At 34.3% G+C, this 12,551-nt stretch overlaps 1 protein-coding gene across 1 annotated transcript; it reads left to right on the top strand.

Annotated features, from left to right (window-relative positions):
• The first annotated feature begins 961 nt into the window (after positions 1-961).
• LOC137829759 (lysine-specific demethylase JMJ31) lies at positions 962-8,995 on the top strand. The gene is made up of 15 exons (XM_068636662.1): positions 962-1,288; positions 1,393-1,470; positions 1,584-1,667; positions 1,752-1,910; positions 2,358-2,426; positions 2,545-2,671; positions 2,992-3,064; positions 3,334-3,450; positions 4,989-5,108; positions 5,239-5,257; positions 6,152-6,215; positions 6,343-6,659; positions 7,088-7,203; positions 7,282-7,375; positions 8,616-8,995. Exons 1-15 carry the CDS (start codon positions 1,187-1,189, stop codon positions 8,664-8,666), a joined length of 1,590 nt encoding a protein of 529 aa, XP_068492763.1. The 5' UTR covers positions 962-1,186; the 3' UTR covers positions 8,667-8,995.
• Positions 8,996-12,551: the final 3,556 nt, after the last annotated feature.

The following is a 12,551-nucleotide window of genomic DNA, read 5'->3' as shown; positions in this document are numbered from 1 at the left end:
GAATGAGGCAATTGCTTCCTGCACCTGATCAATTGTGACTGGCACCCGATATATTTTTAAAAATCCTATAATGCCCTTGTCTTCTTCACTTATGAAAACATTGAATGGTGAGGAAGAGGAAGTTCAGGGATGTGTGAAGCTTTGCTTTGAGCTGCAAAAAAACCTCACAACTCACTTACGGATAAAAATATCCGCAAGTCACAACTTACTTACGGATAAAAAAATTTGGAAGCCATTAATCACCTACGAATAAAAATATCCAGAATGCAGTAATGGGTAATGGGTTACGGATAAATTTATGCGGAATGCAATACAAAATTACGGATGAAAATATCCGTAGGCATGTCGTACCTTCGACTTCAGAAGCTCTGTTGCTCTGCCTGCGAAAATGAAGGTCACGGTGGTTGCAGAAGAAGGTGGCTCACGGTGGTTGGACAACAAGATTGCTCACAGTGGCTGGACAACACGGTGGCTCACGGGGGCTGCGGCACTGCTTCACGCACAATGGAATGGAAGAAGAGAAGAATAGGGTTGGTGCAGGAAATTGGGTGCATATCACAATTAAACTATTCTGAAATTCATTAAGGGTAAATTTGTCTTTTACTAATAAGTGATTAGGTGCCAGTTAAAATGTGTTGGGTACAGGGAGAATGTGCCCATGAATGATAGTGTTAATCCAAAATAAAAAAATGCAAAACATTCATAATTGAAAAAACCATTCCGGATTCGTCAATCCGTAATTCAAAATATGTATTATGGATTCAGAAATTCATAATTGAAAAAATTCATTCCGGATCCACCAATCTGTAATAGAAATTAGGCTTCCGGATTTAACAATCTGGAAATCAATAATTTATGCAAATTTTGCTTCCGAAACACTCCCTCATCCGGAATGCAACATGATTCACTTTCGGATTGATGAATCCATAGCACACTCTCAGATCCCGAAATTGTGGGGGTCAGTTTCAGAATTTACAAAATTGTGGGGTGCAGGAAGAAAAATGTAGGGGTGGAGGAAGAAACTGCCTTGCCACTAGCAAGTTCACTTTTCAGCTTCTGAAATCAGAAAATTGGAACTCAGTTCAGTTCAATTCACTCCAATTGTACAAGCTGCTTCAAAGAGTAAACTCGAAGAAACAAATTATAAACCTTAGAAGAAGAAGAAGAAAAAGAGGTTTCGAATTGAATGGAGGAGTCGTCGTCGTCATCCATTGGAATCCGAATATTCGATGAGCTTCCAACGGCCAAAGACTTCGACACTCTGATAGAGCTTTCAAACGTTCCCGCTGTATGTAAACAACACACAACACTCTATGCCCCTTCTCTTCTATATGTTATGCGCAATTTATTATCTATAGTTAATTAATTGGTGGTTTTTTCAATCTGGAAAAGGTTTTTCGCGGGTGCACCAAAAGTTGGAAGGCATTCTCGCACTGGAATCCATCCAACGGTGGCCTCGACTACTTGCAGGTTCATCTTCACTTGATTCACATTCTCAAGGCATTCACATTCTTATATCTTTGATTGAAATAAGTTAACAGTCTGTTGAGCGTTTTCATTTGCTGCTATGTGTTGAAACCTAGGCACGCGTCGGCTCTTGCACGGTGGAGGCCATGATATCTCAATCTGCACCTGTTTTTTATGGTGATCTTGGAAGCCATCAGAGGGTACTTCTTTTCTTAAAAACCATCTGTGTATGGTTTTTGGTCCATTGATGAGATGATGTGTGATTAATCTTTGTTTCCTTGCAGGTTCCTCTTCCATTTTCTAACTTCCTTGATTTTTGCAAGAAGCGGACGCAGATGCAAAGTAAGGGTATTGATCATTATCCTGCCTCACAAACTCACGATGATACAAAACATGCTTGTTTGGCCTTTGAAGATGCTCCCGAACAAATTTATTTAGCGCAGGTTCAAAATCCAACATCTATTAGATAATCGGTAACTTTGCCAACTGGTTTAGAAAAGGATTTTCTTAATTTTTTTTATGAAGATTCTATGCTTTGTCAATATTCCATTGAATTATTTTGACTGTCATCTCTGCGTTGGCCTTGTCCCTAATTTGATGAGATAACAATGAAGAATATTCATAGATACAAAGTATAGCATGTGAAATCAATGCATCTATATAATAGTTAGTGAAAAATGCATACCTGAATTGACATTCATCTCCATGAGTACCATCTGACCTGAGTGCTATCTGCTTACCCTGGGAGATTATGAATTCGTCTTCACTTTAAGAAAATTTACCCTCACAATTTGTACAATAATTCCCTAAATGATGGGTTCTTTTCTTTGCTTATTAGATAGTGTGATGGTGGCATATTTTCAAATGAATTTTGGTGATGTGTATTTCAGGTACCAATAATGAACAGTGATCGTCAGGAAAATGTTCAATTAGAAACCCTAAAGGAAGACATTCAGACGGTTGGTGCATTTATCCCTGTTATTTGTTTTGTAGTCTACAGCTCTGTATATTTAGTAGTTCTCTGTTATAGGATTTTTTATTAGTGCCCTTTTTATTTGGGCTTTTTGTTTTCTGCAGCCTTTGATTTTGACATCGAAAGAGTTATCTTCTATAAATTTGTGGATGAACAATGCTCACGCCAAATCAAGTACTCACTATGATCCACACCACAATCTCCTTTGTATAGTTTCTGGCTGCAAACGAGGTATGTCTTATTGATGTATCATATGACCTTGCCAGTGTGTATTTTTTCCTGAGTAATGGATGTGATACTTCTCAGGGTATCAGTTTTTTGACACATTCTCAGGGTATAAGTTATTAGCAAATTTCAGTACATTGGTATGGCTTACTGATGTTTTAGTCTATTTAATGTCAAGTAATATGACGATAAATAATGTATCACCCCCCAATAGAGTTGTGGAACTTTTATTTACTTCTCCCTCAAACTTTATTTCCAAGAGTCTTTCTCTTTTCCCTCTATTTAATTTCTTTTGTAACCTTCTCTAACAACCAAATTCTTTGTAGTTGTTTTGTGGCCTCCTTCTGCCAGTCCCTCACTCTACCCAATGCCCATATACGGGGAGGCTTCTAATCACAGGTATTCTTTAAAAACGAATATTGAGAGAAAAGAGAGGACAGATAGAGAATTACTGTATGACCAGATGCGCTCAGTGATTGTTAGGTCTCCCATGTCTTTATCAATGTGTTGAATAGGTTGTTGTACACTTGCACTAGTACTAGCATGAGATGAATACAACTCTTACAAGTGCAGTCCACAGTACACAACTCACTAGTTAGTAGTTACTAAGGCATCATTATATTCTGACAGTTCTGTTTTTTCTTTTTCCAATAAAATCCATGTGGCAGTTCTGTATCCTTAGAAAATCCTGACTACTCAATTTATCCAAGGGCAGAATGCTCAATGGAGTTTGCACAAAAGGTTGTTCTTCAGGCAGGTGATGCTCTTTTCATTCCCGAAGGCTGGTAAGCTCTAAAATTTGACAATGTCTTTATGATAAGACTTTATCTGTCATCTGAATTAGGGGAACGTGGGTCTAACTGGTTGGTTTGGACAGAGAAAATTGTTGCATGATAATAATATAACATGTCCAATTTATTTTTTTGGCAATCTATGCTATATATATATATATATATATCTGGAGCTTTCATTGTTCTCACTTTTGTTGGCTTGCAGCCAATGCTGATCAGAAAGTGAGCAACAATCATGTAAAATATACCTAAGAAAGAATTTATACATATTTGTTTGAGGTTTTGGAGGTTTTCAATGAAGGTGGTTAGTCTTTGAATTGTTTCATGCTTGTCACATTGTAAATATAGGTGTGCTTTGTTTTCAATTTATATTTGTATCTGTATGCATTTGTTAACTGCTTGTATCCATTTATAAAGCCTTATAGGCCCAGTGAATCTTCACACCAACAAATTTCTAAAGGCCTCTCACTCATTTCTCTTCTATATTTTTGTGTTGCATTATATTTTCCTCAATTCCAGGACCATCTTATTATTCATGGTTGCAATGGTTACATTTGAAAGTGTACTGTTTGATATGATGTGACCTTGTTTGATCGATTTCCATATTTTATTCATTGGAATAAAACACTTTGCTAAAGGTTGTTGTGCCAAGAGAGTATAAATATTTCATTAGGATGACAACATTAAGATATACTGAATGTTGTTTAAAATTCTGTTTGTTATTTATACATCTAGATACAGAGCATTATGCTTCATTTTTCACTTTAAGCTTCATGTTCATATTTTGTCATAATTTCTGTGTATTTGGTGCTTAAAATGCTATTAGTGTATTTCCCTTCTTAGATTTGTTGGTATGCGCATTTGACAATATAAATATATTTTACTCAAAACTCAGTTGGATTGAAGAATATAACAGGTCACATGGTTAAAGTATTTAGAGTGCTAAAGAATGACCAAAAAACAGGGGGAGATGTAAACCATAGGATTCAAGCAGGATAGATGAAATGGAAGAATGCTTTTGGTGTCATCTGTGATAGAAAGGCACCACCAGTCAAGCTTAAAGGAAAATTTTCAAACATAGCTACAAGTCTTGTGATGTTTTATGGAATTGAATGTGGGTAAAAAGCCAGTAGGAGAATAAATTTAATGTAGTGGATGTGAGAATGCTGTGTTGGGAGGGGACATACTAGACAAGATAGAATTAGGAATGAATGCATTGGAGAAAAAGTTGGGTTAGTACATGTTGTAGAAAATATGGTTCAAATATGCATCAGATCATCAGATGGTTTGGGTGTGTGGAGAAGACTGAGAGAAATTAGACAGTCATTAAGAAGGATTTAGAGGTCAATAAGTTTTATATTTATATGGTTCATGACATCATTATGGTTTTGTTTGATGTATGTAGTTGACTCCACCTAGTGGGCAAATGCTTGGTTTTTGTTTTTGTATTTAAATATCTACAAACTTCTTAAAATGTCTCACCTTTTTTTTATTTATATATCATTGGTCTCATTAATTTTTTTTTGCTGTAGGTTCCATCAGGTAGATAGTGATGATTTGACCATTGCAATTAACTTTTGGTGGAGATCTAACATGATGTCTTGCATGTTGGAACACATGGATGCTTATTATTTACGCAGAATATTGAGAAGGTATTGGTGACTATGTAGTTGTTTGTACATACTTTATCCCCAAATAGATTATTATGAGATATACTGACTTTGCAATGTTATTATTTTTCTTGTCAATTATAATTCTCCTCTGGGATGGACACATACGAAGATTGATTGACAAAGAAATGGTACGTGCCTGCTTAAATTGTGTCATTTACTGGTGAAATTTCTAATGAAGTGTACAATCTACCTCATTCTTTATTCCTTTTCATGTACTGGGCAGTTGTTATTGGAGTATACAGCTATAAAGCTAAAAATTGATACTTGAATATACTATTTTGTTAACTTTTGAAAACACCTAGAGAGGTATAATGTAAATTATTCCCTTTTTCAAAATTCTTCTGATGTTTATGTTGCTTCTTTTAGTGTTATTCTTTGCCTGCCTTTTTTCTTTTTAGAGTATCACTCACTGGCTTGGAAGTTTCAGATTGGTCATTGAGACCAATGGTGAAGTGTTTCAGTTTTTTTGGGTGAGCCCAAATAAGTCATTTACTTGGAAAGTATATTCCAGAAGAAAGAAAAAGGCTGAGTGGGTTGGGAGTTAGTGATGTAGCAAGTGTGAGGAGAGAGGGATTGGTTGGTGAGTCGCGATTTATAGGGAGCATGTATGGATAGTGGTGGGGAGGAGATCGGTTAGTATTTTTCTGTTGCAGGGAGGTTATCTTCCTGTAGGACCTTTGGCGGAGTAGGCTTCTTGATTGTAAGAGCCCTAGTAGTTCATTTCCTTATTAATCAGTATTTTTCTGTCCCTATCATTCTATCCAGTCTATGATTAGATAGTTATTTGTTGTCGAATTACAATTATGGAAGGTTTTAATAGCTATTTGAGGAGTAACAGTTGTTGAATTAGTAAGCACAAACTTATGAACAGCTGTCATTTTCTCTATAATTTTATTCTAGTCTGGAGAAGGGAATGGTTTGCTAAGTTAAACCATCTGGTTATTAGTGCTTCTCTCCCTATTCTTCATAAATTCAAAGTTATTGTATTGACCTTGTGACATATTTATTTTTTCAATAGACAGGACCAACTACTGCTTAAATTGGGGTTGAGAACTAGGATGTGGAAATGTGAGTTGCCTAAAGCAGGTAGGTAAATTACAAGAAGACTTTGATGAATTTTGTTTTTATAAGTGTCTCCTTGTGAGAAACATAAATATCGTGTTATCTTTGTGCCAGTGGCTGTCTAACCCGGTCTTGATAATCTGATTGTCAGATCATGCCGATTTAAATGATGGTAAGTTGTTGAAAGGGATGGATCTAAAAGAGAAAAGTCTTAAAGAGAGGAACACTTTGCAAGAATTGGAACCTGCTGCAGTTCAGGTGCTTCATGAACTTGTGTCTTTGGTTCACAACAGTGTTAATGCCAACCAGGATGGGCAATCACTGTCAACTTCTACAAATGGTTATGAGCTTGTAGTGAATGATAAATTTGAGAAAATAGTGAATGCTGACTTTAAAGATGATCCGGTTGCTAAATTTCTCTGGGACATCAATCCACAAACTCTCCAAGATGTGTTTCTTGCGATGGTGGTTAGTTTATATTAACCTACTAAACTTGCAAATATCAAAGAAGTTTGATGTTTTTATGCAGTTCTTGGTAGCTTTGAACTTGTGGTGTGGGTGTTTTCGTTATGGTTAGATATACAACATTATTACTTGGTTATATCAATTAAGTGTTTCATTCCTTCCTTGCGAGTTGACAAACATGTTTGGATGAGATTGAGATTTTTGTTTGTCGTATTAAGATAAGGGCACTGTGACCTGCTTCTTTTAGTTTTAATATATTGTGTTTTCCATCGAGTTTTCAGTTATCAAATGATATTGGATCTATTGCTATTTCTGCAACTTGAATTATATACTAATCTTATTTTTATTTGGTTTTAGCTTTTTGTTTGATCATTTAAGTTGTATGCATTTATATATTATTTGAAGCTTGTTGGATTATTTGCTATTTTCAGCACAACTTTCCAAGAACTTTAGAGGCTCTTGTTCTTCATGTACTTTCGCCAGTTGGGGCTGAAGTCCTTACTCGGAAATTTGATGAGATGGATCAACATACTCTTGAGGAAGATCGGTACTTACTCATAGATAACATCCATTTTTTGTAATTGTCAAGAAGATAATATCCATTTTATTGACCCTGTAATTTTAGGAATGGATTCTATGAGGCTTTCTACAGTGCATTTGATGACCAATCTGCAGCAATGAATTCAATTCTAAAAGGGAAGGAGTTGTTCACTCAACAGGTAAGTGCTGAGCTGTGCTCTAGCTTTATCTTTTGGAATTTAATGTTCTGAATTTAGCTTATAATTTATATTTGCAAAATTTAGTTCTATATTTAGCCATTTTGCTTGTTGTGTTGTGAGATTCAGCAAAATGGTATTTCGCTCATTAGGACTGCTAATAAGCAAGTCAAACATTTGTATTTCCATACTCTATTGAAACCATGAACATCTAACGGACTTTAAAAGCTTACTGAGAAATTACTTCTGTTTCTTTTGCCCACATGGTTAATGTAATATCACTATATTAGTTTACTTGGATGAAAGAAAGTGAACACTTGTTGATTACCAATCTGAGTTTTTTTCACTTAGTTCAATAATGTTACACCATTTTGTTCCCCTTCTGGCTGCTTTAAATGCGTAGCAAACAGCAAGGCTGATATATGATTCAGGATCAAACCTTGGATATTTGAACGGTAGTTTATCATATGACAAAGCTATTTTATAGTTGCAATCTAGGGCCAGACTTGTGACTTATCTTGGATGGATTAATGCTAGGATCACGAAGAGGTTATTCTCATTCCAATTACTATTGCTGCCTATCTAACTAAAAATAATTGAGCATGACAAAGGTTGCTATCCTGCCTGTCATTACTCGATTGTGCTATAACTATTTGGCAATAATTGCATTATTTCAAGCTCAATATGCATTTGATGTCATATTTTTGCTATTCTATCTTTGTTTCTTGCATTTGGCACTTTTATCATATCCTTGATATTTTCATGCGCTTTTCCTTAACATTTATAAATTCTTTATATTCTGTCTGTCATTTTCAATTTGAATAATTGATGATTTTTTGACCAAAGAAACTATTTTTTATTTCTCAGAATCAATTGATTTTGACAATTTTGACTGTCATGTTCTGTATTTTTTTGTCCCGAGAGTGACAGATTTCCTAAATATACTTTGATGGTGGCATCTTTCTCTTTTCAATAGTCTCTATCCTCATCATTATTGCTGTGCATGAGTCTCGCATTTGTTGCACTGCATGTGCATTGAGACTTTAGTTTCACTTTCATATGAGTGAGAATATGCAAATGTGTTAAGAATGTTTGCTGTCAGAAAATTACTTAGTCATTTTAAAGTGAAATGTTTTAATAAAACTAATCAAAGCTGATTTTATTAAACTACGAACATCGCATAGAAATATATGCATATTTTAAAATATTCATTCTGATTATTTTCTTTACCTGTATGGCTCAGGCGTTTAAAAACGTATTGGATAAATTTGTGGGAGTGAATCTGGAAAGCTGAAAGCTGGGTGTTAGAAGAGATTAAAAAAGGAATAAACTTCATGGACGAATTGGCCCACCGGTACCTCCAAAAAGTAAATTGATGCTTGAAGCATTTCTTCGTCTGGGTCCCTAGATGCCAATTGAAGTGAAACATATGAATGAATTGGCCCACAAACTGATGCTTATGGGAGACTGAATCTCTTCGTCTGGGCCTGTACTTTTTTTTGTCGTTTTTTGTTCAGTAGACGATCATCACAGATTTGAACTGTATTTATATCTGTACAAGTTACAATAGTTGTGTACATGCGCTGATTAGTACGTTGAATTAACATGCTAAAATTTACAGTGTGTTTCTATTTGCAGACGGAAACAAATAGAGTGAAGAAAAAAGATGAAAGTTAAAAAAAAGGCATGTAATTATTGAAAAAAAACACGAATTTTGAGCATACGAAAGTGAAGATCTGTGCGGATGGCAGCTATAATAAATTATTTTAAACATAATATTACATATATGAAGAAATAATCAATCACATCTTTAACGTAATTGATTATATAATTAATTTTTATGTTTCTATTTATTATAATAACATAAATAATTAATATAATATTATTAAAATCAAAATACTTTTTTTTAATCATAGCACACTTATTATAAACTTTCCGCTCAAATTTACTTTTTTTTTTCCTCTACTCCCACTCCAATCCAAACGAATAATTAATAAATGGCGTAATAGAATATACAGATAAAAAATATAGCTTGGGTGCTGGATTAGGCAAATACTATGATAATGTTACCTTATTTGTGTTGTTTCTGCCTAAAATTCAGAATGTTTGAACTGGGGTGAGCGACGACTATATGGATAAAAAAGACGTGGTCTTGATTTGAAACAACTACCAAATCAGTGACCAGCTTTAGAAGCCCAACTTACACAACTTATTACTGACAATATTCTGCAGCATTGTTCTTTTCCCATTTTAATTACAAAAAGCGAAATGTTAGTAAAGCGCTTTATTCCAATACACTTTTGTTATTGGTTTATTATCTAAAAAATGACGAGTAACGAACCATTTTCATAAAATCTATATTCGGTAAAACACTTATTTTATTCGTTAAAAATCTCTGAATTAGTATTTAGTAACATAACTTTGTTATCTAAATTACCATTTTAAAGATGAGTTCATTAGTAGAAAACTTAGCTGTTTTCTTAAATAATAAATCTTTGACATTGTTCATTATGAAAAAGTGGGACAGCTACTATTATAACGGATGCATGTACTCTTTATATAATGGAGTTAGAAATATAATTATGGAATCAATATTGGAAGTGGGTAGACAACACTGTCCAAGAATAGCAGTGTTATATATTATCTAAAAATGGCAGGGAAAAGGAAGCCGAGGTAATAATTAGCACTGTGGGGAAGAAAAAGATGAAAAAAAGAAAGGCGAATGAGATGAGAATGTGTGGTGGAAGATGATGTAAGTATGTAAAATGTAAAATGTTGAGAGATAAAGAAGAGAATGGAGGGAATAGAAGAGGCTTTTGGTTTTTCTTCTTTTACAGCAGAGGGACATGAAAAGAGGTTGTCTCTTTAAGCAGGCAAATGGGATGAATTGTACCTTAACCCTGCAACTTGTGAATATACTTTCTAAAAGCTTGGATATACCATAACACCCACACACACCCCTTCTTTCGTTAATCCCCATGCTCTTTCTCTTCCGTCCTCTTGCAGTGAATTTTACTCAGTTTTAGTGGCATGGAACTTTCTTCACTCCTTTTTTTAGCTTGTATGCTCAGGATGGAACCTGCATGAATATCAGTAATAGATTACTGTAGGTATACACAAAAAAAAACTGAATGCTTGAGATATTGATTATACAATGGAAAAGTTATGAAAAAATGCTGTTACAAAATTATTGTGTTTATAAGAGGAGATGTATGTATCTTTATGATGTTTGGTGGTGATTATATAAACAGTATAGACACCATATATATGACGTTGAATTGCATCTATGGATGTAGCCAGCCAAAGGCTACGCGGCACAAAAGTTGATAAAGAATATACTGAAAAGAAGGGCAATTCAAACTTTCAAACGTGCATCAACCATTTTTTTCATAGCCGTTGACATTTTTTCTCTCATCTTTTTCCTTTATTTTCTGTACTCTTCTTTTCTCTTTTCCTTTTAATTGATTACCACCGGACCACCATAACACCGTAAAATTTATCTTGCCTTTTCACTCACGCTCCTAACCTACATTCATTTCCATGGTTTGGAGCGTCTCTTTACAAAAGCCTCCATTACTTCAAAACTACCATATCAAAAAGAAAAAGAGTTTCTTGGAATTTGGTTAATGCGTAGCCAATAACTGTGGCCACCCCCATTTCCCTCAAAGTAGCTAAATCCTAGTTGGTTTTGGAGCTTTCAATTTTCGTCCCAAGTGGATCAATGGAGAAAATAAAATTGTCTATATATGAACAATGAATCTACATACACCGCAGAAAATAATGGTTTCTTTCTTGACTTCAAAGTGTGCAATATCTTTGCACCTTTTTCACCGTACGTAAATTAATTAGTTGATGGGACCCTCATGGATCTTATATACGAGAGTCATTACAATATTACTTAGTGCCCGCATTGACTCACGGGCTAAGATTTGGGTTTCATAAAAAAACCAGACATGAGCTGTTTCCATTTGAATGAATATCATTCACGAAAATTCTTTGGATAAATTTAATTGAAACAATAATGGGCACTTGACCCTTTTGGATCCTAAGTGTTGCATGGCACAAACGCAGACAAAAGCTAGCGACATGGAGGATTTTGGCATTTACCTGCTAAATCCAAAAATGGTGTCATTTCTAATCCACAAGCTTCACAATCTGCATCATTCGCTATCAGACACAGACCTAAACTAAATTATTATGCAAATAATGTTCAACACGCATGACAAGTTCCACTGTCACAGATTTTTATGCACAAATTTAGATTGTGGTTATTTATTTCACCAATTATAGAGGGAACTTCATATCTTCCACCAACATGGATTTTTTTACATATAAAATTATAGTCATATACGGTAATAATTTACTGATTTCTTATTTTATTTACAGAATTATTTCACTTGTTCATTAGATGTTGTGGTTTCTAGCTCTAAAGCATCTCTCCCTCTCCTTCATGGGGTTCACAGCAAGGGTATTTCAGTCATTCCAAAACTTGCATGGTTGTGACTGCTATCCCCTTGCCGACATGTGATAACCTCACGATAATTTTCGAGATAATCTACTTGTATTATTTCATGTTAAAATTCTACATATATATCGCATTCGCAGAAAAAAGTGAAACTCATGGCACTACAAGTTTTCTTAGGTGAAATATATGCCTCTGATTTTTCATAGAAGTTGTCTTTCTCGTAAACTTTCTGGTATAGTTAGTCAACTTTTATTCACCGAGTTCATTTTAACAGAAGATCATATATATCATTTCTTTATTTTTCTATAATCTAGAAACATGATATATGCACGTAAAAAATTATGTACATCTATCTATCATTCTCTTAATATTATCACATGAGGTGCATCTCTACATACACTCATGCATATGATACAACTATATGTCTATCATGAAATTCTAGAATGTAGACAGCAAATACAGTTTATTTATGATTTAAAGCCTTTAGCATAAGTAGACTTGAATTCGAGATTATTAGGTATAATTATAGTTGTGTTTTATATTTAAAAGATTTTTTTTTATCATTTATTTCCTCAAATTTTTTATCATTTGGTGATGTTATTTGGCTTAAGGAAAACTGTCTTTTAACCCAGTTTGAATATGATTGTTCCTAATATAACAGATACAATCATGTCTTATAATTAAAAAAAAAAGAAAAAGGTTTGAGAGTAGATA

This window comes from Phaseolus vulgaris, chromosome 7 (assembly GCF_000499845.2).
Source record: "Phaseolus vulgaris cultivar G19833 chromosome 7, P. vulgaris v2.0, whole genome shotgun sequence".
Lineage (NCBI taxonomy): Eukaryota > Viridiplantae > Streptophyta > Magnoliopsida > Fabales > Fabaceae > Phaseolus > Phaseolus vulgaris.
Note: the sequence above shows the minus strand (reverse complement) of the source record. Positions and strands in the feature narration are given on the sequence as shown.

Excerpts from the sequence above, each read along its gene's own strand:
- LOC137829759 (XM_068636662.1), top strand. The coding sequence starts at position 1,187 with ATGGAGGAGTCGTCGTCGTCATCCATTGGAATCCGAATATTCGATGAG. Across the intron at positions 1,668-1,751 it reads ATCTTGGAAGCCATCAGAGG|GTTCCTCTTCCATTTTCTAA; the intron begins GTACTTCTTTTC and ends GTTTCCTTGCAG. Across the intron at positions 2,427-2,544 it reads TAAAGGAAGACATTCAGACG|CCTTTGATTTTGACATCGAA; the intron begins GTTGGTGCATTT and ends TGTTTTCTGCAG.